The 26,056-nt window shown below is 38.9% G+C and overlaps 1 protein-coding gene across 1 annotated transcript in view; it reads right to left on the bottom strand.

Moving 5' to 3' along the window:
* Nucleotides 1-923: 923 nt before the first annotated feature.
* Nucleotides 924-26,056, bottom strand: part of LOC126291732 (NPC intracellular cholesterol transporter 2 homolog a-like) — an 82,590-nt gene continuing 57,457 nt past the window's right edge. The window contains exon 4 of the mRNA XM_049985404.1: nt 924-1,339. Coding sequence (XP_049841361.1) covers nt 1,256-1,339 — 84 coding nt within the window. The 3' untranslated portion in view covers nt 924-1,255. The remainder of the gene's footprint in view (nt 1,340-26,056) is intronic.

Raw genomic sequence — 26,056 nt, 5'->3', positions numbered from 1 at the left:
TGTTAAGTTTTTGGGTGAGTACACTAGTGGCAAATTCAACTGATCCTACCCTATCCTAGATCTAGAGTTAATATTTAATTCCACAACTTTTGCATTATGCATGATTCGTCATCCTCTTCACTAAGGAGGGTTAAGAGGTGCTTAAGATGCCTTGTTATGTGATTGCATCAGTGTTTATACGTATTATGAGTGATGCTCACCTGAGAATTAATAATGCCATGTTTCATTATTGGGACGTAAACTCGGCCAGAAGATGTAAACAGTGTGAAATAAGACTTTTCCAACCAAGTGCCTTTCTTCTGTCATTTGATAGTCTAGGTTTTGTGGCTTAAAACAGGACTTATGTAGCAACCAGACTAACTTCACCATTGCGCAGAAATGCTCAGGCGTGAAAGTTTTCAATGCTTCAACAACCAAGATCAAAAGCAAATTTAAAGAGTACCTTTTGCAAAATACATTCTACTAAAATGGTGAAGTTTTTAGCATAAATTTGTGTAGTTTTAGTGTATATCTGTGATGCCCCATTAGTGAAAGCATAAATATAAATTATTTTTTTGTGAAAGATATTAAATTGATTTTCAAGTGTTAAGACATTACTAATATGAATGCCTTGTAGTGTGTGTATAAATATTATTTCCAAGGTTGCGCTTTATTTTGAACCTTGTTTATTTTCATGTGTTACAATGTAACATTTGTTGATATGAGTACTACTATGACTGTCATACTGCACCCTACTGTTTCCATAACTGCAAATTTTATGTAAAAATACTGACTCATTCCATATCTGAGCAGCTCTGATGCTTTTGGGCTTAGTGGAATGCATAATAAAATCAAATAATGAAGGAAGCACGATGCATGATAATTATGTATAACCACCTGTTGTCGATTCATGAGGATTCAGTTGTTTTAAATCAAACTATATATTAAATTTCAAAGATTTACTTCAGTTCTTCTTGTAATGGCTCATTTGGGACAAAGAATTTCAGCATACATTAACAAAGTCACTACATGTTTGAAATTTAGAAACTTCACAAAAGAAAAGTCAATTGAAAACATAACTTTATAAAATTTAATACTGCAAAAGTGGTTTATGCATTGTTCTGGCCTTGAAAACTGTATTCGATTTATTATTCATGGGAAATTGAAACATATCATTTGAAGAAATTCTTGTCAGACAGAGAGTACTAGTACATTCAGTAAAAGGTTCATTACTATCTGGTTATGGACTATGCTCTGATATGTGTTTTGAGTTTTTTCAGTGAATTTCACATGGAATTTTTACACAGCAAATAACCTTCCCTTTACCATCCAGCAGTTTCCATAGAACAACAACAGGTATCTGCAATGAAAAATGTGAAATAGATTAGATATGCAGTGCTGTTAAACTATTATGACAAAGGGTTAGAGACAGTATTTCATGCAACTGGAATTACTATTTTCGTTATTGTTAGTAGAATTTGCTGTGTAATTGTTCTACTTAGCTAGTTACATATACAAAGATAATCAGATATATTTTGTTCTCGAAACTCATGATTGTTATGTGGGAATATAAGTAACAATGGCTATATGAAATAGTTCTCAAAACAGATACCTTTGATAGATGTAATCATATGCAGTGGTTAACATTCTAACAAGTAGGACTTACGTAAGCTAGGAAAGCCTGTCCCAAAAAAAAGAGAGAGAGAGAGAGAGAGAGAGAGAGAGAGAGAGAGAGAGAGAGACATAACAACCAAATAAATCGTATTCCAAAATATGTTAGTGAAACACAAATTATTATTTTTGGAAAGCAAATTTTAGACAGCTTTGTTAGCATGTGTGGGAACAATAGAGTTGTCAGTTTTTTGTTAAGGAACAAACATCCTTGCTACAAACTATAAACTACTACTTTTGGGGAAAATATTGGTTTTGGACATTGTTGGGTAAATTGTAATAATTTGCAGTGATTTATAATGACAAATTGTCATGTTTGTTCAATAATTTAAGAAATTAATAAATTATGGGAGGAAGGATCTATTACGGATACAATATTAGTCAAGATATGAATTGTAAAAATTAAAGTTCATAACTATTAAAGCTCATTACTAAACATTGATCCAATGAAAAATATTTCTTCTTGTAAGTGTGACATTATGTAAAATGCATGTAAATGTTGCATAACCTGTTAATGTATGTTAGTTCCTTTAACTGCTGGCTATCATGTTGCACAAGTGTTTGAAATGGTAATCAATTTCAAGTCAGTCCCAGAAGAACTTTCAGTTATGAATTCTGCAGTGGTAGTTGAGTTGAGAACAGTGCACATATTAAAAAGGAGTAAAATATAGTTTATTACTACCTGCAAGGGAAAACCTTGTCCTAAAATAAGTATTTGCAGCACCCCGGAAACCTGCATAAAATGGAATGCGTGTAGAGATTTGAGTCAGAGTGTGGAGTATGGAATGTCAAAAGTTTGAACATGGCAGGGAAACTAGAAAATCTGAAAAAGAAAATGCTAAGGCTTAGTCTATGTATAGTGGGGACCAGTGAAATGAAATGGAAAGAAGACAAGGATTTTTAGTCATGTGAGTATAGGGTAATATCAATAGCAGAACAAGATGATATAATGGAAGTAGGACTTGTTATGAATAGGAAAGTATGGCAGAGAGAGAGTTACTGTGATTGGTTCAGTTATAAGGTTGTTCTCATTAGAATCAACAACAAACCAATGCTGAAAACAATAGTTCGGGTACACATATCGAAACTGCAAATGGAAGATGAAGAGATGGAGAAAGTATTTGAGGATATTGAAATGGTATTTCAGTACATAAAGGAAGATGAAAATCTGACAGTCGTGCAAGATTGGAAAGCAGTTGTAGGGGGAGGAGCAGAGCAGGGGTTACAGGAGAATAGGGGTTTGGTGATAGGAATGTGAGAGGAGAAAAACTTATTGAGCTCTGAAATAAATTTCAGATAGTAATAGGAAATACTCTATTCCAGAATTACAAGAGGAGAAGATATACTTGGAAAAAAGCTGGGAGGTACAAGAAGATTCCATTTAGGTCAGGTAGAGATTCCAAAATCAATTATTGTATTGCAAGACATGCCCGGGAACATATATAGGTTCAGCTCACGATTTAGTATTGATGAAAGCAGGCTGAAGCTTAAGATACGAGTCAGAAAGAATCGATGTGCAAAGAAGTGGGATGTTGAAGTACTAAGGAACGAAGAGGTACACTTCAAGTTCTCTGAGGCTACAGATACTGTGATAATGAATAGCTCAGTATGCAGTTCAGTTGAAGAGGAATGGGCATCTCTAGAAAGGGCAATCGCAGAAGTTGGAAACAAAAATGTAGGTACAAGGAAGGTAAGGGCGAAAAAACTGTGCCTAACAGAAGAAATACTTCAGTTGGTCAGAGAAAGAAGGAGGTATGAAAATGTTCAGGGAAATTCAGGAATACAGAACTGCAGGTCACTTAGGAATCAAATAAATAGAAGTTACAGGAAAGCTAAGGTAAATGGCCACATGAAAAATGTGAAGAAGTCAGAAAAGAAACGATTGTCCAAAGAACTACGTCAGCATACATAAAAGTCTTCTGTGAGATTAAATACAAGGATGATAACATTAAGAGTGCAATAGGAGTTCCACTGTTAAATGCAGAGGAGAGAGTGCATAGGTGGAAAAAGCACATTGAAGACCTCAATGAGGGGGAGGGCTTGTTCGATGATGTGATGGAAGAAGAATCAAGAGTCAATAGGGAAGAGATAGGGGATCCAGTGGTAGCATCAGAATTTTAAAGACCTTTGGAAGGCTTCAGACCAAATAAGAAAGAAGGGACAGATGATATTCTATTAGAATTTCTAAAATCATTGCGGGAAGTGTAAAAAAAAAAAAAAAACACTATTCACATTGGTGAATAGAACATACAAGACTGAAACTATACCATCAGACTTGGGAATCCAAGTTACTGAGAAGAATAATATACAGAAGACTGGACAAGAGAACTGAGGATCCATTAGATGACGATCAATTTAGTTTTAGGAAAGGTAGTGGCACCCTGGAGGCAGTTCTGATGCTTTATAATGGATCAAGATTTAAGTTAAATCAAGATACATTCATAGGATTTGTTGACCTGAGAAAAGCGTTCAACAATGTCAAATGGTGCAAGATGTTCAAAAATCTGAAAAAAATAGGGGTAAAATAGGGGAAGATGGATACAACAATTTAGAAGGAACAATAAGACTGGAAGACAAAGAACAAAGTAATCTTTTGCCCCTACTGTTCAGTCTATACACTGAAGAAGTAGTAAACAAAATAAAAGGGAGGGCAGACGAACTTAAGATATAAATCTATAGCAAGAACACAACACTTCCTTCAATATCTAAAAGATGACTCACAGCAACAACAAAACTTCAAAGAGTGAAAATGTAGAAAACAAAAGAAACTCTTTGGAACAAAAGAAATTCACAACACAGAACCAAGCACCACCATAGGAGAGGAGATGAAAGACAGTTCTGATTTACTTACTTTAACAGGTCAGGAGTGGAATTAAAAGTCAGAGTGAAAGCATATCAGTGACAAGATTCATTGATGTCATTGCTCTCCTCAGTGAAAGTGAAGAAGAATTACATGATATGCTGAATAGAATTAACTGTCTGATGAGTACAGAAAATGGACTGGGAGAAAACTGAGGAAAGATGAAACTAACAATAAGTAACAGAAATGAGTACAATGAGAAACCTTACATCAGAGTAGGGGATCATGAAGCAGATGAGGTCATGGAATATTGTCATGGAAGTGACAGAATCAAGTTAATTTTGGCCCACTGCATATGATCCTGTTCACTGTACATGAGAAGGGTTGTGGATGCCAAGTTACATTTGGAGCCTGAAGAAAACACCACTTGATGTCCAAAGTGGTAGCATGTGTTAAAAAAAATAAACAACATGGATTCAAATACAGCTGCTGATTTTGTTATCATTATTCAAGTAAGTCAAGAAATTGTGATACTGAAGTAACAAAATAACCCATGATTGATGGAGCAAGGAGGATATCAAAAGCAGACTAGCACTGGCAAAAAGGGCGTTCCTGGCCAAGAGAAGTCTGCTAGTATCAAACACAGGCCTTAATTTGAGGAAGAAATTTCCGAGAATATATGTTTGGAGCACAGTATTGTATGGTAGTGAAACATGGGCTGTAGAGAAATGAGAACAGAAGAGAATTGAAGCATCTGATATGCAGTGCTACAGAAGAATATTGAAAATTAGATGGACTGATAAGGTAAGAAATGAGGTGGTTTTCTGGAGGCTCGGCAAGGAAACGAATATATGGAAAACACTGACAAGAAGAAATAACAGGATGATAGACATCTGTTAAGACATCAGGGCCTTTATCTACAAAAATTTAAGATTAGTAACTTTTATTTTATTTGTGTAACTTCCATAAACTTCATATATTAAAAACAAAGATTCCAAGACTTACCAAGCGGGAAAGCGCCGGCAGACAGGCACAATGAACAAAACACACAAACACACACACAGAATTACTAGCTTTCGCAACCGATGGTTGCTTCTTCAGGAAAGAGGGAAGGAGAGGGAAAGACAAAATGATGTGGTTTTAAGGGAGAGGGTAAGGAGTCATTCCAATCCCGGGAGCGGAAAGACTTCCCTTAGGGGGAAAAAAGGACAGGTGTACACTCGCACACACACACATATCCATCCGCACATACACAGACACAAGCAGACATATTTAAAGGCAAAGAGTGTAGGGATGTTGTAAGGTTGACATGGTATTAGAAGGTGGAAAGGGTAATATGAGGTTAAAGTGAAAGTAAATAGAAATTTATATAGGGAGAGATAAAGGTGTGAAAAAAGTTGAAAAAGTGTTGGTTTGAGATGAGCTATGTTGATCTTGTGCTGAACTTAGGATGGTGAACAACAATGGGTGCAAAGGTTAGGTAGTTATGTTGTCTCCAGATCACGTTTATCACTCTTTGCCTTTAAATATGTCTGCTTGTGTCTGTGTACGTGCGGATGGATATGTGTGTGTGCGAGTGTACACCTGTCCTTTTTTCCCCCTAAGGGAAGTTTTTCCGCTCCCGGGATTGGAATGACTCCTTACCCTCTCCCTTAAAACCCACATCCTTTCGTCTTTCCCTCTCCTTCCCTCTTTCCTGAAGAAGCAACCATCGGTTGCGAAAGCTAGTAATTCTGTGTGTGTGTGTGTGTGTGTGTGTGTGTGTGTGTGTGTGTGTTTGTTTTGTTCATTGTGCCTGTCTGCCGGCGCTTTCCCGCTTGGTAAGTCTTGGAATCTTTGTTTTTAATATATTTTTCCCAAGTGGAAGTTTCTTTCTGCTTTATTTCCATAAACTTCAGTAACACGCAATGTGTGTAAACCTGCATCCTGAGGAAAACGATCCATTTAGGCTTGTGAAATTGTATGACGGTTTTCAATTAAGAATGATCCTAAATGACATTCTGTTAGCTTAATGTGTAACAAACACACGGTACTAGTTTCATCATCGGCATTCTTGGTACCTGCCTCTGAGAAGCACACTAGCTGAGACACTTTCCATATTATCTACTGCAACAGGGGAGGTGGTTACACGATAAACAATGTACAGCTTTGAAATTCTCCTTTCACCTCAACAGATCTTCAACTCAGGCCAATGCAAAGTTGCAGGACACCTATGGATAGTCTGTCATTACATACTGCACATCTTGAAAATGGTTTGAATTGTTTAAAGAGAGGAGACAATCAGTTTCAAAGGAAGGGGTCTTGGTGTTCCATTTACTGCTCTTGTGTAATGAAACATCAACACAGCTGCTGTCATTCTGAGACAGGATTAATGAATGGCCTTATGAATACTTTCTGAAATCCTGAAAATTTCACGAGTGTCACCCATGTGTTGGTGACAGAAAATTTACACATAAGACATTTTTGTGTGTGGTGGGTGCCAAGACTGCTGATTCCCAAATAAAAAGACATTCACATGCAGGTCTGTATAAAGTTGAATTCGATGTTAAAAGAGGATCCAAGGTTTCTTTCAAAGGTAATTGCTGCTGATGAAAGTGGGGAGCATCATATTGATCCTAGCGCAAATAGTAAAGCTCGGTGTGAATGTCTCTTTCATCACCAACTCCCAAAAAACAAAAAGTGATTGCTTCTGCTGGGAAAGTTCTGGTCTCCTCACTTTTTGATATTATTATTATTATTATTATTATTATTATTATTAGCAGTGGTTTATTCAGTCGGTGACACTTTACACTGCACAGATTTTGCCAGAAATTACATAGTATATAAAAAATTAAAATACACACAAACAAATATAAGGATGTAAAGTATCCTACAAATACAATGGTGCAAAATACATCTACACAATCTTACATTAAAACTGTACACACAATTTTAATTAATTACATAAAAGATATTTATCATACATTACTTTGTTAAGATTTAAATAAAAACACACAATAGTTGTGATACTTCAGTTTAAAATACTACTTTGAATCATAGCAAACATTTGACTGAAAATACTATTGACACTGAGTATGGCATACAGTATCAACACAGTACATGAATATAATTACTTGCTACTATGTTGTTGAAGGTATTCGTTTACACTATAATAGTAGTTGGTCATTAAAAACTTGAACATTTGTTCCTCAAATGTAGAAAATTTTTTCATTTTTTTTATGCACTGGAAGTGTGTTATTCAATTTTGTACCTTGAATGTTTGTTTGTTTATGTGCAATAACTTGTTTACTCTTTTTACATGGATATCATTGCCCATTCTTGTATTATATGAATACAGATCTGAATTGTTTTGAAATTTTCAGTGCACCTTTTTATGTTAGTCACACTTTTTTATCTGTGGAGGCAGGGTAAATGTAAAATATTTAGCTGCTGAAATAGCTGCTTGGAGTGTGTTGGCCTTGGACTAGTGGAATTTATTCTAACAGCTCGTATTTGTTTTGTGAAGATGATTTTTAGATTTATGTAAATAAAATAGAAAGAAACTTCCACATGGGAAAAATATATTAAAAACAAAGATTCCAAGACTTACCAAGCGGGAAAGCGCCAGTAGGCAGGCACAATGAACAAAACACACACACAGAATTACTAGCTTTCGCAACCGATGGTTGCTTCTTCAGGAAAGAGGGAAGGAGAGGGAAAGACGAAAGGACGTGGGTTTTAAGGGAGAGGGTAAGGAGTCATTCCAATCCCGGGAGCGGAAAGACTTCCCTTAGGGGGAAAAAAGGACAGGTGTACACTCGCACATTGTTTTTCAATGGCTGGGGTACCAATATTAATATCCCTCCTTTTTTCAGTTATAACATGTTCATTCAGCACGCTCTATGAAGTTCAATAAAATGTTTGTAACACAAAGAAACCTGATACATTCTGATGAAGGTGACAAAGAAACGGTAAAAACTGAAAATAAAAAGCATAGATTCCAAAGACAGGACAAATATGAAATCATAGTGAAACAAAAAGAATTCTCTATGTATGCACTGGAATACCAATGGATTACCAGCAGAGCTACCAAAACTTAAATACTCTAAAATTGATTGTTGAATAATCAGCTTCTCTTGCCAATTCTTCACATTGTTCTCCCATGATATTTCAACGGTGTGACTTGCTGTTGAAATATCATGTGAGAATGACATGAACAACTGCTAGAAGACCCACTTATTCAGCATGTCAACATATTGCTGAGAAAGCCTGAGGAATTATGCTACAATTGGTGACCTTAAAATTGTGCTTTCAGAATATGTAAATATTAAAATAATCTGCCAAAATGAAACCAACTACCAGAAGATTGTATACATGTTTTAAATAGTATTACTATTTCTAAGGTAGCTAGCAGCTTTTGTGGGAGAAATGAATCTTGTAGTGGCTCCTGCATTCTTGTTGGCACTTAAGTAAGTTATAAAGGAAGAGAAAATTTTAGTTATTTAAGTGAAGAACATGTGTTTGAGAGTTGCTCTATAGAGTTAAGTGATCTGAATACAGTGATTATAGCAATTTGTAGAATTCCTGGATGTGCTGTAAAGAAAAGGCTCTAGGCTAAATTCCAATGTCTTCTTAAAAACTTCACAAAGACTGCAAGAAAAAAAGTTGTGATTTCAACAGACTTCAACATAAATATGTTATTTTAAAGCAGTGATTCCACAAAGTCTTGCAACTTAAATCAGAAATTTGGTTTCAAGTTAAACTTTTATGAAAGCACTAGACCAAAAAACAGATCACTAACCTACATTGATAAAATTACTACCAACTACTGGTTAAAAATGCAAATAAATACTGCTTGAACCAAGATCTAATATATGTTTGTGTAGCAGTATCTCAGAAATGCATATAAAATTATGTTTCTCTTAAAAGTATTTCTTATTGTAGTCTTGACATGTCTTCCATGCATCAGATCAAATGTTTTGAAAACTGTAGCCAGCCAGATTGGCCAGGTGGTTCTAGACGCTACAGTCTGGAACTGCATGACTGCCACGGTTGCAGTTTCGAATCCTGTCTAGGGCATGGATGTGTGTGATGTCCTTAGGTTAGTTAGGTTTAAGTATTTCTAAGTTCTAGGAGACTGATACCCTCAGAAGTTAAGTCCCATAGTGCTCAGAGCCACTTGAACCATTTTGTTCGAAAACTGTAATGTTATGAGAATAATAAACCACAATTCATGTTGATTTTAAATATGACCAGAACACATTAGAATTTTCTGATAAATTTCCCATCAGGATTTGACTGTCAAAGTAGTGTGAGCTTCACACATGACCCTTCTTACACATGCAGGAGGTACTATTAACTTTTCTCCGTAAAAATCCCTGCGTCTCTGTTGTAGCAAGAGTGTAATAGTATCCATTTCTGTACCATCCTACAGTTGGTACCATTAAACCATTGTGGGTCTTTGCTATCTTTTATTACTTCATCTGGAACATACTTATCAAGAATTTAACCACTACTGTAACTTTACTGACTGGAGTAAAATACTATCAACTGTCTGTGTACTAGGTAAGGTAAAGGTTGTTGAAAAGGAGTTCAATGAAATATACATTTTAAAATCCAAATATTCTTATAAATTATAGCATTGGCTAATAAGCTGCTCTTTTAGTTGGCTTAGATTATCTATACTTTTCCAATTTCCTGACTTGTGCCTGATGGAAAGCTGTTAAAAGACTTCCGTGGCAGATTAGATAATTCAGTTCTGAACCCTAGAGTGGGGCCCATGGTGTGTTTGGACATTCTTTCTACTTCTAGTGCTGTGGATGCATGTGACTGAGTTCATATAAAATCTGCTCTTATTGTTAGCCAAAATACCATTAAAGAATACATGTATTGGATGATAAGAGAAAGAGTACTTAGGCTGCAATTTGCATGAAAATGCTATGAGATGATGTGTCCATCTGGATGCACTTTTAATAACTTTACTTATGTCTTGAACACGTTTTTATTTCTCATCAACCTTATGCATTTTGAATGTCCATCATTTTCAAAGGCATTGCTGTGTCAGTCAAATAAAAACAATGCATTGTATCATGTCAACATTCTTGAGAACTTGTCCTGACATAGCAGTGCCTTTGAAAAATACATTAGGTTGATGAAAAATAAATGTATGGTCAAGACATAAGTAAAGTTATTAAAAGTGAATACTTAGGCTCCTGGAGATACTTCTGCAAGATGTAAGGTTGTCAACTCTAAATAAATTCTCTAGTGCACAAGGACAATCATAAAGGTGCTATCCCACCAGGACTGGAGATTAGTGCTCCACAAGATTTCCACCTATTGTCAGAACTGGTCAATGTTGGGAAATAGGTGTAAAAAACAGGACAAGGTAAAAGGTATTTTGAATCTGTAGAGAAGACAACAGCAGAGGCAGATGAGAGGGAGCCACCAGAGAGAGCAGGTCAGAGATGTGTCTGACATTCTAGTCTCTCTGACACCTCCCTATATCTCAGTTTACCCCAGTAAATGTCATGTGACTAGCACCTCCCGTCAGGTAGACCATTCATCGGGTGCAAGTCTTTTGAATTGATGCCACTTCAGCGACTTGCATATCAATGAGGATGAAATGATGATGATCAGGACAACACAACACCCAGTCCCTGGGTGGAGAAAATCTTCGACCCAGCTGGGAATCGAACCCGGGCCCTTAGGATTGACATTCTGTTGCGCTGACCACTCAGCTACTGGGAGCAGACAGTTTACCCCTGTGCTCACTACAGCCGGGTCCCACTCATCCTTGAGATCTGAGTGATCTACAATTTCTTCCTCAACATATCCCCTGCCCCCTCTCCTCCCAAAGAAGGAGCTAATAGTTCCAAGGGTAGGACAGGTTGTGTACGTCTACTTTTATATGTGTCTGTCAGCTGTATTTAATATTTCCACTCTTGAAGGTAACTACTGATCATCAATAATTCTGTCTCATATTTTAATAATTTTTTGTTCAAATTTTCATTATGATATAATTATTCAAATATTTAAGTTCAAGTTTGAAAATTCAGTTAACTACATAAAGCTGTGTTTATTTTAAAACTGCACGACAAGTAGCAATTTACTGTAAATGGACTCAATATTTACAGATGTAAGTCAAGCAAACTACAGGCCAATTTCACTAATTCCAGTACTAGCCAAAGTCCTTAAAGACATAATGTTACAGCAGTTGTATGAGTCCCTAGACCTAAATGATATGTTAGGTACCTCACATTTTGGATACAGAAAAGAAAAGTCATCCATACATTTCATAGAACTCTTAGTGAAAGACAATTTAGCAGCATTCAAGGGCATTCTCACGTACACGTAACCTAATGTGATCTGAGCAAGGCCTTTGACTGTGTTGACTATTCTGTTTTGTTCCACAAATTTGAGTACTATGGAACATGTGACAAAAGATTAAAACTTGTCAAATTATACCTCAATAATAGGAAGCAAGTGGTGAGTTCAGGAAGTCATCTGTCAAATACACTTGAGGTTCAACAAAGATTACCACAGGGAACTAAATTAGGACCACTTCTGTTCCTTGTACATACAAACCACTTACCAAGAAACATAGATGTAAAGACATATAAGCATGCAGATTATACAGTGCTTCTGTCTGTAAAACGTATCTTTGATAACCCTGTTAGTAGTATGAATTTGGCAAAAGAAAATGCAATGTCATGGTTTAATGCAAATGGTCTACAATTAAATGAGAAAAAGACACAGAATATGTGGTTCAGTCTGTCAAATACTGTAAAAATAGAAAAACAAAAACCAACATTTTAAGGTATTATACTTTGCAAAAAGTTAACATGGAACTCTCATGTTGAACACATAGTTGTTAGGCTGTCAAGAATTATATATCTGACTGATGTACTGTGTGAAATTTGACTATTTGTAAGGACAGAGTGCTTTACTTTCTTGCAATACTTTTTTCAATGCTTTTTTTTAATTCTCTGGGGAATCAGGAAGAAATAAGTAAAATTCTGGTGATTCAGAAGAAAGCAATCAGAGAAGTGGCAAAGGTAGATAATAGGACAGATTGTAAGCCATTATTCATTAAATACAGAATATTAACAGTTATTAATCTGTATATTGTTGATAATGTTAATTGTATACTTGCTGAACAACCAAATTTAAGTGTAAGAAATCAAACTTCACTACTCTTGTGGAGGGGGGGGGGGGGGGGGGGGGGGGGGAATGGTTCAAATGGCTCTGATCACTATGGGACTTAACTTCTGAGGTCATCAGTCCCCTATAACTTAGAACTACTTAAACCTGACTAACCTAAGGACATCACATACATCCATGCCCGAGGCAGGATTCGAACCTGCAACCGTAGCGGTCCTGCAGTTCCAGACTGTAGTGCCTAGAACTGCTCGGCCATCCTGGTCAGCACTCTTGCCTTAAAACAGATTAGAAAAACCTAACAATAGTTGTAAGTACATAGCAGTTAAAATATATAACAAATTATCTAAACATGCCTCAAGCATGCCAATCAAAGTATTTCAGGAAAAGTTACGAAACTTCTTGTGTATTAACACATTCAGTTCATTAGAAGAATTTTTAGAAATGCCCAATATCAACTTAAATATGTAAAGATGTATTTTATAAAATTAATGGGTTAAGTGAACTGATGAAGTCTATTGCATGTCATAATGCTGAATGACTAACAAAGAATGTGAATCTATGTACATTGCCTTACAAAAGAAGTGAAAAACCCAGCTGAAACAATAGAAAATTTCACGGTTTGAGAGGGTATGTGACATTACTTAAGTGATTAGAAACTCAAATTTACACAGAACTTGGCATATGAGCCCACTTATCAGTATGACATTGCATCCCTTCGGGCCTGGATGCATACACTGATTTGATTGGGAAGGGTGTAACAGCGTCTCTGGGCTGGAAGCACACACTGTTTCAGTTGGGGACGGTGCCACAAAGTCATTGTATCCTCTCCTGGGACAATCTAGCCCACAACTGTTGTAATTCTGCCTTGACATCCTTAATACTAGCAATGGATGGAGTTGACATCCAAGATGATCCCTCACATGTTCTGTCAGGGGCAGACCTGGTGATTCTGATGATGATTTTTGGTTTGTGGGGCACTCAACTGCTCGGTTGTCGGAGCCCATACTAATTCCCAACCTTTGCTCAGCCCAATCGCACCTCTTTCACAAATGATGATGAAACAATGAGGACAACACAAACACCCAGTCATCTCGAGGCAGGAGAAAATTCCTGAGCCCGCCATAATCAAACCCGGGAGCTCGTGCTCAGGAAGCGAGAGATCTGGGGATCTCATTGCCAATGGAAAAACCTCAATGTCATGCAGAGATTTCACACAGACATGTGCCATCTGTGGGCAAGCATTGTCCTGTTTCAAAAGGCACCAAGATACTGTCACTTAAGAAGGAACACATGAAGACGCAAGACGTTCATACAAAGGTGTACGTATGAATCTTTATAGGGAGTGTGATGGTTTGCCTTCTTTATTTGTTCATTTGTTGTCCTCAGTGCCAACGTAACACATTGTGATTCTGGCTCAAAAATGGGGTATGGAAGTACAACACGGACTGCTTTAAATAATGTAACCGACAGGTGCACAGATGCATTTTACAGTAGTTTCCTTTCACTGTTCACAACCCCCTAACAGTACACAGTTATATATGGCCAGTGCACCATTGTTTTAACTTTCCATAAGCCTCATTAACAGTTTGCAGGCAAACCTCCACATACTGCTACAATAGTTTACTATTGAAAATCTACGAGCAGTGAAAACCTAACCACAAAGTTCACAGTTCTTCAAGAATAGAAAGGTACATATGGAGCAGACACTGTCATTGTTTTAACGCATGGTCTAATAGTGCCACACTTATTTCACAGTTAAGTCGAAGCAATAATAGGTACTGAAACAACACATTGTTGGAAGTTACATGTACAGAAACTACAATTAAAACTTAACTAATTAAATTGACTAAACACATCGAAAAATTGGTCCTTCTTAACAGTTTCTTTTACTACAAAGTTTAGGCTGCATTATTTATTTTAATCACAAAATCAACATATACGGTATAGTTACGCAAACAATACTTTTGACAAAACTGTTAATTACTTTCAAATTAATTAAGGGCCTGCTTTGCTAACATGTTTCCGAATAGAGCCAAATAAATACCTGTACTTAAAGAACGCTAGTGTTTTGTCTTCCAAATGTTTATAATTATTATAGAATTTATATTTGGTTATAAGTCAACAACAGAATTTAAGTTACGAAACAATTACTGATTTCGCCCTATAATGAAAGCTATTAACTAGGAATAGTCAAAATAAACTGGAAAATCCATGACATACATAAAACTAAGCACAAAATTATATCTGGTGTTATATTCTTTAAAACTGAGGGCCAACCTTTCTCTGTTATGAAAATGCTGATTATACTCATGTATGTTAATGATAAATTAGTTAAAATTTAAAAAATAAATTTTAAGGAGGCAGATGGCAAAATAAGAAGGGAAGTAAATATATTCCAGCTTGCTTTGTCAGAGGAGGATGGGAGCAAGACCTGGGACTGTTAATATTTTGGAATATGAATGATGGCTCGCATTGTAAGTGCCATAACAAAGTTCCAGTTCTGACCCTGTTAAAAACCTACATAATGCCAACTTGAAATCTTTTTCTTGATAGAGAAACACTTATGTATGCTATATTTTTTTTATTTTTCTAAGAACAGGAGGGGTGGGAGGATGCCCTTGTGTCTGTGACATACTGGTACTGTTATGCTCTTGAGTACTGTCAGTCACTAGCAGCTACTATCTGATGTCATACCCGATTGCTCCTAATAACATTAGTAGCACTTCTGTGCCTCTACAGTTGCCACCATACTCATCAATGTTGATCATCTGAGGTGGTGTAGAACTGCTATTCATCACAGAAAAGCGATGTCATGCCATTCAACAGCAATTCATGCTTCCCACTCATGCCACCACTCCATATTCTGCCACTTTTGCATTGCAGTTTAACCACAGTTTATGTCTGCATTGATCCCCTAGTCTAGCTGCTGCTGATATTTCAGCAATGTTGCAGAGAGTCCATTACTTATTCTCAGATGGCAGGTGCAGATATACCCCACAAATCTGGGTATTGCATAATCTGAACAGCCAGCTAAGTGGAGACCCACTTCTTTCCTGTGCTGATAACACAGTCTCCGACAAGTATGTGGCATATCTATGTCCTTCACAGTGATCACTCAACGTCTAGTGGTGTTCTATCCATGTCCTTCACAATGATGACTCAAGTTTGGGAACAACGCTAAAGATGTGCAACATTAACACACTCTGGTGACCATTCTACTTGCCAGGAAGCATTACAGCTCTCACCATTTAAATATCAGCTGATGGTCTGTACATGCACTTAGTTACACTAATATCTGACAATGCCTTCTTTCAAGCAGCAGAGTGACACGGTATTGTTAATACAGTGTTCAGGCTGATTTTGTTGAAACACACCTTCATTTGTCCCACATCCCTATAGCTGCTCATCTTGATAGGTACTACAGAACGCAATGAATGAATGAGCGAATGAATACTTGAAAGGTATATCAAAACACAAATAATATGCAGGAGTCCAGCAATGACTGAGTAACACTGCTGTATGGTGGCAGTCCCATCAGTCTGACGTAGTCTTATCTTAAGAGTAGAGAACAGAGGATCGGATAATAAATTATAAAGAAAGTAGCAGACAAAATTCAGAATGAGGAAACATTGAATATAGTATTCTGCAAGGTTGTATGCTTGGGCTACTCCTGTTCTTCACCTACATAAATAAACTTCAAAAACTAAGAACTTCGCATGCAACAATAGACTACTGAAAAAGGACGCAAAAACATACATACCACATATAACCAGGTCAATAATGGAACAAGATCACTATTGGTTCACCACTAATAGCTGTTGTTGTTGTTGTTGTTGTTGTGGTCTTCAGTCCAGAGACTGGTTTGATGCAGCTACTCTGTCCTGTGCAAGCTTCTTCATCTCCCAGTACCTACTGCAACCTACACGCTTCTGAACCAGTTTAGTGTATTCATCTCTTTGTCTCCCTCTACGATTTTTACCCTCCACACTGCCCTCCAATACTAAATTCGTGATCCCTTGATGCCCCAGAATATGCTCTACCAACCGATCCATTCTTCTAGTTTAGTTGCGCCACAAATTTCTCTTCTCTCCAATACTATTCAATACCTCTTCATTAGTTATGTGATCTACCCATCTAATCTTCAGCATTCTTCTGTAGGACCACAATTCGATAGCTTACATTCTCTTCTTGTCTAAACTATTTATCGCCCATGTTTCACTTCCATACATGGCTACACGCCATAAAAATACTTTCAGAAACTAACCTCTTAGTACTGCTTGACTCTTCCTAAGGAACAACTGTGCCACTGCTATAGAAGAACAGACAAGTGTTACAGAACCACAATGATGGTAAAAGGAAATGTAGAGGGTGAGACATGTTAAGTGAAGTATGTCTATGAATGCTCTGTATGCATTCAACAGCTCATGCAGTATGGTTTTTTTGTTGAAGGGTTCCACAAAACTGATTGTTGCGACATTCTGTGTGGTGTGGAAACATGCCTTGAAGCCGGTCAAAGTGTCACAGTAATGTGCTTATTTGAAAGTGTCATCTCACGGTCAGAAAAGGCTATAGAAGTTTTAAATGCTACGCAAAAGCATGCTGGTGGTTGAAGAAAGACAGCCAGACCACAAGATGGTTGATACATAGCCGTAGTGGCATGGACATCTCACTTGTAGGCAGATCACTGCATATGTTGCAACTGCTACTGGTACACAAATCTCTGCCAGAACTATTTTATGGCAATTAAATCAGTATGGTTTCTATGCTAAGTGCATCCATTTTCAACTACACCATCATTGAGAAAGAGTTCATTAGTGTGGGGGCATGTTGGCTGAGGCCAGCAACAGTAGTCCAAAGTGATGTTCTCTGAGGAAATCTGTAACACTGTGGCAAGTTATTCTGGCAACCAGTTAGTGCAGAAACTGTGAGAAACACATTGCACACCACAGAATGTTCGTGAACATCATCGGTATTGCAGAGGCATTATAATGTAGCCAGGTATTACACACAATGGCTAAACACCACAGCATATGTTACAGAACATTGGTATTACAGAGAGTTTATAATGGATCATATCTGTCTCTTTATGGATGAGAATGCCCACCCACACAGGACCACAGAGGTGAAAAATGGATAAACTGAATGTATAGAATGGCCTGCACACTCACTGGACCTAAATTCTATAGAGGATGCCTGGGATGCTCTTGGCAGACATGTTTCCCAATGAACACTCTCCCTCCTCAAACTGTGCAATAATTGAAAACTGCCTGAAGAGTGGGTAAATATCCCTCAAGAGCACCACAACAATTTGGCAGTCAGCATGAATGACGTGCAAAACATGCATTAGTGCCCAAGGAAGGCATATTCCTTATTGAGAGTCCAATATTGGTCTTTATTTTGGGAATCTGACCTGTGTCTAACATGAATGTTACTTATGACCTTTATCCTGCTTTCATGTGGTGAAATCTGTATCAGTTTTCATTATAAATATACCACTCTAGAACTGTTCTCTATGTACTGTGTTTCATGTTGCCTATCATTGCCTGAGATTATTCCTTTCCAACAATGACTGTTCCTTAGAAACTGTCAAGCAGTGTACATAGGCTCATATTAAACAATGTAAAGTCCAGGATGGAATAACAACAATTTACTAACAAGTCTTTTTCATTGCACCTGTCTGTGACTCACTGCCTCCTCTGCGAAGATTGCAGGCTCAAGTTCCAAATAAATGACAATGACTTGCAGGTACCAGGACAGAATAACAACAACATTATGAAAAGGATAGGTTGCTACTCACCATATAGAGGAGACGATGAGTTTGAGACAGACACAATGAAAAGATTGCTATAGAATTTAGCTTTCAGTCAAGAGGTGTTCTTCAGAAGAATGCATACACTCACACACACTTGATGACTTGTCTCTTGCTGCTATGGCCAGCCACAGTGGCCAGGACAGTCGTCATATGTGTGTGACTCGTGCTTGAGTGAGTGTATGTGCTTTCTGCTTCAGAAGAAGGCCTTATGGCTAAAACCTAAAATATATAGCAGTCTCTTTGTTGTGCCTGTCTGCAACTTGACATCTCTTGTTTATGGTGAGTGTCAATCTATCATTTTGGTAATGTTTTTGTTACTCACACCAAAAGTAGATATCTGTGGGCACAGTCTGTATGAGACTCCAATAAGTTGATAAACAGCAGCTATATGATAAACCTGGGGAGGAAGCAGCTTTATCTGAGTTGCAGATTCCTTTCTAATTTAGGTGGCACAAGTGTGATAAGCATAAAGCAATGTTGTGGTGGCAAACAGGCTTACATTTCTAGCTGCCTTTGTCTTCGATTAATGTTTTTTTAAACATATTTTACACATCTAGTTCTGTAAGACCAAATTGAGGAGAAAATCTACAAGGTTGTGGAGCGTTTTAGTACATGAAATTACAACAGAAAAGCAATAACAGATAAAATAAAATGTTTATGAACCAAAAAAAGACACGCAATAAGTTCACTTAAATGAAATCAATAATATAATATAATAATAAGCTTAATTTTTCAAGGAACTGCTCGACACAACAGAAGGAGTGACCTGTAAGGAAACTCTTCAGTTTCAATTTGAAAGCACACAAATTACTGCAAAGATATTTTAATTCTTGTGGGAGCTTACTGAAAATGGATGCAGCAATATTTTGCACACCTTTCTCAACAAGAGTCGAGGAAATGAGACCCAAATGCAGATTGTCTCATTCAAATAATGGAAAATCCAGGATGGAATAATGACAATATTATGAACAGAATGGATTGCTGTTTACCATATAGTGTAGACGCTAGGTCACAGATAGGCACAACAAACAGACTGTCCAACAAGTAAGTTTTTGGCTGAATAGGCATTCATGAACAGACAACACACACACACAGAAAGATTTACTCTCTACTGACTAAATGGATGGTTGCGAATGGTCATGTGGAGGCCGCAGAGTGGGTTAGTGAGAATAATATACAGGCTGACATAAAGTGTGAAGTGCCCAGAAGACATACCCAGCACATTCAGAGGGACGAAGGTTCAAACCCGTCTCCGGTCATCCCGATTTAGGTTTTCCATGATTTCCCTAAATCATTTCAGGCAAAAGCCGGAATGGTTCCTTTCCTTTGAAAGGGCACGGCCGATTTCCTTCTCAATCCTTCGCTATTCTGAGCTTGTGCTCCATCTCTACCAACCTCATTGTTGATGGGACGTTAAACACTAATTTACTCCTCCTCCTCCTTCAGAAGACGTTGTCAGATATCAGTATAGCTTTGCACATGGACAGACCATCAGCTGGTATTTACATGGTGAGAGCTGCAATGATTTTTAATAATAATTTTTAACAATTAGAACAGCCACCAGAGTGTGCTAATGTTCTATATCTACATCTACATTTATACTCCGCAAGCTACCCAACGGTGTGTGAAGATGGGCATTGTATGTGCCACTGCCATTACCTCCCTTAACTGCTCCAGTCGCGTATGGTTTGCGGGACGAACAACTGCCGGAAAACCACCGTGCGCGCTCGAATCTCTCTAATTTTACATTCGTGATCTCCTCAAGAGGTATAAGTAGGGGCAAGCAATATATTCGATACCTCATCCAGAAACGCACCCTCTTGAAACCTGGACAGCAAGCTACATCGCAATGCAGAGCGCATCTCTTGCAGAGTGTGCCACTTGATTTTGCTAAACATCTCTGTAACACTATCATGCTTACCAAATAACCCTGTGACGAAACCTGCCGCTCTTCTTTGGATCTTCCCTAGCTCCACTGTCAACCCGACCTGGTACGGATCCCACACTGATGAGCAATATTCAAGTATAGGTCAAACGAGTGTTTTGTAAGCCACCTCCTTTGTTGATGGACTACATTTTCTAAGAACTCTCCCAATGAATCTCAACCTGGCATCCGACTTACCGACAATTAATTTTATATGATCATTCCACTTCAAATCATTCCGCACGCATACTCCCAGATATTTTACAGAAGTAACTGCTACCAGTGTTTGATGTGCTTTCGTATAACTATACAATAAAGGATCCTTCTTTGTATGTATTCGCAATACATTAAATTTGTGTATGTTAAGGATCAGTTGCCACTCCCTGCACCAAGTGCCTATCCTCTGCAGATCTTCCTGCATTTCGCTGCAATTTTCTAATGCTGCAACTTCTGTGTATACTACAGCATCATCTGCGAAAAGCCGAATGGATCTTCCGATACTATCTACTTGGTCATTTATATATATTGTGAAAAGCAATGGTCCTATAACACTCCCCTGTGGCATGCCAGAGGTTACTTTAACGTCTGTAGACGTCTCTCCATAGAGAACAACATGGTGTGTTCTGTTTGCTAAAAACTCTTCAATCCAGCAGCACAGCTGGTCGGATATTCCGTAGGCCAAACACGGATGCGACCATCATGATGGTGTAAACAGAACCTGGATTCATCGGAAAAAATGACGTTTTGGCATTCCTGCACCCAGGTTCGTCGTTGAGTACACCACTGCAGGCGCTCCTGTCTGTGATGCAGCATCAAGGGTAACCGCAGCCATGGTCTCTGAGCTGATAGTCCATGCTGCTGCAAACGTCATCGAACTGTTCGTGCAGATGGTTGTTGTGGTGTCACCGCCAGACACCACACTTGCTAGGTGGTAGCCTTTAAATCGGCCGCGGTCCGGTAGTATACGTCGGACCCGCGTGTCGCCACTATCAGTGATTGCAGACCGAGCGCCGCCACGCGGCAGGTCTAGTCCAGAGAGACTCCCTAGCACTCGCCCCAGTGGTACAGCCGACTTTGTTAGCGATGGTTCACTGTCTACTTACGTTCTCAATTGCCGAGAAGATAGTTTAGCATAGCCTTCAGCTGCGTCATTTGGTACGACCTAGCAAGGCGCCATTATCAGTTACTACTGATATTGTGAACTATGTACCGTCAAGAGCGACGTTCATCATTAATGGATTAAAGTTAAGTATTCCACCAGCTACGTCCATTTTTCTCAATTCTAATTTCCTTGTCCTGTTCCAGGCCTCACGCCAGCCTGCGTGAGCTAAAACGCGTGCCTTTCGGCCTCCTCTAGCAACACGGCTCTCCTGCCAACCACAACAGTTGTTGTCTTGCAAACGTCCCCATCTGTTGACTCAGGGATCGAGACTTGGCCGCACAATCCGTTACAGCCATGCGGATAAGATGCCTGTCATCTCAACTGCTACTGATACGAGGTCGTTGGGATCCAGCACGGCGTTCCGTATTACCCTCCTGAACCCACCGATTCCATATTCTGCTAACAGTCATTGGATCTCGACCAACGGGAGCAGCAATGTCACGATACCATAAACTGCAATCGCGATAGGCTACAATCTGACCTTTATCAAAGTCGGAAACGTGATGGTACGCATTTCTCGTCCTTACACGAGAAATCACAACAACGTTTCACCAGGCAACGCCGGTCAACTGCTGTTTGTGTATGAGAAATCGGTTGGAAACTTTCCGCATGTCAGCACGTTGTGGGTGTCGCCACAGGCGCCAACCTTGCTTGAGTGCTCTGAAAAGCCAATGATCTGCATATCACAGCATCTTCTGGTTGTCGATTAAATTTCGTGTCTGTAACACGTCATCTTCGTGGTGTAGCAGTTTTAACGGCCAGCAGTTCTGCACCACCTTGGAAGATCAACATTGATGAGTATGCTGGCGAGAGGTCCCACTCTTCCAATGCTTCAGAGAGTCACAGCAGTGTTACTCTTGGTGCCATGGTGTGGGGAGCCATTAAGTATGACTTCAGGTCATAGCTGGTAATAACTGATGGCACTCAAGGGCTTAATAGTATGTCATGGGAACAAGGATACTCACACCCAGGGCATGTGTCGGTTCCCTCTCTTCTCCCCCCTCCCATCCCCCCCTTCACCCCAGCTCTTATGGAAAGGAAAAAATATAGTGTAGTTAGGTATTTTTATTTCAAGGAAAAGATCTAAAGGTTGGTATTATGTACGTTTTTAACAACATCAGAATTGGAACTTCTTTATGCCTACTTACAGGTTGCCTTCCTTTTTCCAAATTATTGGCAATACTTCATAGCTCCAGGTCTTGCTCACCTCCTCCCATACAAGCATTCATATGGGCACCCTTGCATGGACATCTTGAGTTCTCAGACGTTAACTCTCATGTGACAGTATCTTGGTGCCTTTTGCAACAGGACAATACATGTCCACAGATGACACATGTCTCTGTCAAATACCTGCACGGTATTGAGGTACTGCAGTCGGCAAGATCACGATGTCTGTCCCTGGAAGAATGTGTGAGGGGCCATTCGTCAACTCCATCCATTGCCAGTATCTAGGATGCCAAGGAAGAATTACAACACTTGTGGGCTAGTTTGCCTTATGAGAGGATACCCTGACTTTGTGGCACCCTTCCCAACCGAATCAGTGCATGCATTCACGACGGAGGGGGAAAATGTCACAATGATGATAAGTGGGCTCATTCTGCCAAGTTCTTTTTTTGTAAATTTCACTTGAGTTTCTAATCACTGAAATAACTTTGCATATCCTCTCAACTTTCAAAGTTTCATTTCGTTTCATCGTCCCTTCGAGGTGCTTCATTTTTCTTGTCCGATAGTGTATATATCTACATCTGTACCAGGTGTAGAAGTATGAAACCAGTATTTCCCTATAGATGGTGCTGGCCGTCAGTGAAGGGCCCGTGAGACTGAGTCTGCATCCTGTAACGGCTGATGACAAACGTAGCACACTGTAACCCCAAGTTTCACACATCAGCATCTGTTTCAAACCCATAAACATGTAGAGTTTTGTGTCTACGAACTATGACTTGCGGACAGCATTGCTTTCTGTTATCATTTAAAGAAAACTGCGACAGAACTGCATCAAATGCATGTCGAAGCTTTTGGCGAACATGCTCTTTTGAAAACACAGTGTTACGAGTGGTTCAAAAAATTCAAAAATGGTGATTTTGACATGGGAAACAACCGAAAAATTTCGAAGACAACGAATTGCAGGCTTTGTTGGATGAAGATGATACTCAGACTCAACAGGAACTCGTGGAACAATTGAAAGTGATGCAGAAAGATGTTTCTCTTTGATTGAAAGCTATGAGAAAGGTATAAAAAGTGGTAAAATGAGTTCTGCATGAACTGAATGAAAGACAGCAAGCAAATCGAAAGACCAATATTGTGAAATGCTGTTCGCCAGATACAAAAGAAAGTCCTTTCTTCATCGAATAGTAACAGTTGACGAAAAATGGATATATTTTCAGTCATGGGTGAATCCAGGCAAACCATCGACATCCTCTGCAAGACCAAACCACTTTGGAAAGAAGACAATGTTTTGTGTTTGGTGGGATCAGATCTGTTATGAGCTGTTAAAAAGGTGAAACCGTTAACACTGATCACTGCCGACAGGAAATGATCGATTTAAATCGAGCTTTGTCTGAAAAACGACCGGAATATGGAAAAAGGCAACAATGTCATATTGCTCCGTAACAACGCCCCATTACACACAGCAAAACGGGGCAGGAAAGCGATTGAGGCGTTCAATTGGGAAATACTAGGGCATGCGGTTTATTCTCCAGACTTGGCTCCGTATGATTGTCATCTATTTGCATCACTGGGACACGCTCTCGCTGAACAATGCTTCTGTTCGTATGAAAATGTACGAAAAAGGCTCGCTGACTGCCTCGCTTCAAAAGAAGGACCTTTTTTTTAGCAATGGAGATTATTTTTAATAAAACATTGTTTATCACTTTCAAACAACAGAGGTGTAATTATTGCAACCAAATTCCGGTATTCCGGTTTAATACTTCTACATCTGGTAAATACTGAGTCTAATTACACAACATATCAATTTGCCACGCAGACTTAGAATCAACACTGCTAGCTACATGTAGTTAATTTAAGTTTCAATCCTTGAAGTTAAGTACTTAGATAACCATACCAAAATGAAAATTTAAACAGCATAACTACTAAAATATGGAACAGAATTGATGGTCAGTAGTCACCTTCAAGAGGGGAAATATTAAATACACCTGACAGACGGATATAAAACTAGACGGCACTATCCTACAGTCCTGGAGACAGGTCTTTGGTACTGACAGCTCCATAGCATTGTTCCGTCACCTAGCAACTGCAGCTAGCCAGTCAACGATGGACTGCCACCAAGCATGTAGTAGGAGCCACGTTGATGCTCTGCAAACCTGACACGTGCATTTCAGAACATACCGTGAGGGTCTCACGTGCAACCATTGTTGCCTTTTTGTCATTTGCGTTAATACTTCAGTTTGTTGTGTATTTCCTTTCTGTTGTTTTTAATATTTATTTGCTTCTGTATCCTTTTAAACAATGCCCAAGGAGCGAGTAGTGCCACCCCAACATGTGAAGTGAAATGGAGGGAGAAAAGTATGCTAAACTGCAAGGCTCAGGAATTCGTGTGTTTGGTAAACGGCTAGTTTGAAAAAGAAGAGCAAAAATTTGAGCCCTTATTTCCTGTTGCTCAGGTTATTAAGAGGACTGCTGCAGTATTGATAATACGATTGTTGATATTTTTAAAAATAGCAAAATCTGATATATCGCTGTTTAAAAAATACCATTAACGGATATCGATATATGGAAAAAAAGTATCGATATATGGACGAAAAAAGCTAGCAGTCTGTCGGGTCACTTTGCGCGGAAGTGGAAATAAAAACTTACGCACGTTCACGCTTGCGATAACCGCTTTGCTAACAATTGTGATGTATGTAAGAGGCACAAGAGAAGGTGTTTGATGGGTCCGTCGTTGGGTTTCGTGGCATATCGGATTTTTCCAGAACACTTCATGTCGACTTCGCTGATTTTACATTTCTGCTAACGCCAGCGAACTAGCAGTCATAGTGTCAAAATTGTGTGGTGCAGCTAAACGTTGCAGTTTGTATTGGAAGTGCCGAGCGACGACTACGTCAGCATTTCCTCTCACACGTCTCCGTTCACCGCAAACCACTTTTGTGAGAAATGGTTCATATGGTTCTGAGCACTATGGGACTTAACATCTGAGGTCATCAGTCCCCTAGACTTAGAACTACTTAAACCTAACTAACCTAAGGATATCACACACATCCATGCCCGAGGCAGGATTCGAACCTGCGACAGCAGCGCGGTTCCGGACTGAAGCGCTCGGCCACCCGGCCGGCGTTTGTGAAGAGCTGTCCGTGCTGACAGCCAAGCAAAACTGCGTGAAGTAAGCACAGAAATCAGTGCGGGACATACGACGAACGCATCCTTTAGAGAAGTGCGGCGAAATTTAACGTCAATGAGCTACGACAGCAGATGATCGACGGTAGTGTCTCTTATAACAGCACATCTCCTCGGCTCGTGACCAAGTTGGAAAGTCTTGGAAATTTGTGGTAAGGTCTCATGGGACCACACTGCTCAGGTCATCAGTCCCTAAGCTTACGCACTACTTAACCTAAC

The sequence above is a fragment of the Schistocerca gregaria genome, chromosome 9 (assembly GCF_023897955.1).
Source record: "Schistocerca gregaria isolate iqSchGreg1 chromosome 9, iqSchGreg1.2, whole genome shotgun sequence".
Classification (NCBI taxonomy): Eukaryota; Metazoa; Arthropoda; class Insecta; order Orthoptera; family Acrididae; genus Schistocerca; species Schistocerca gregaria.
Note: the sequence above shows the minus strand (reverse complement) of the source record. Positions and strands in the feature narration are given on the sequence as shown.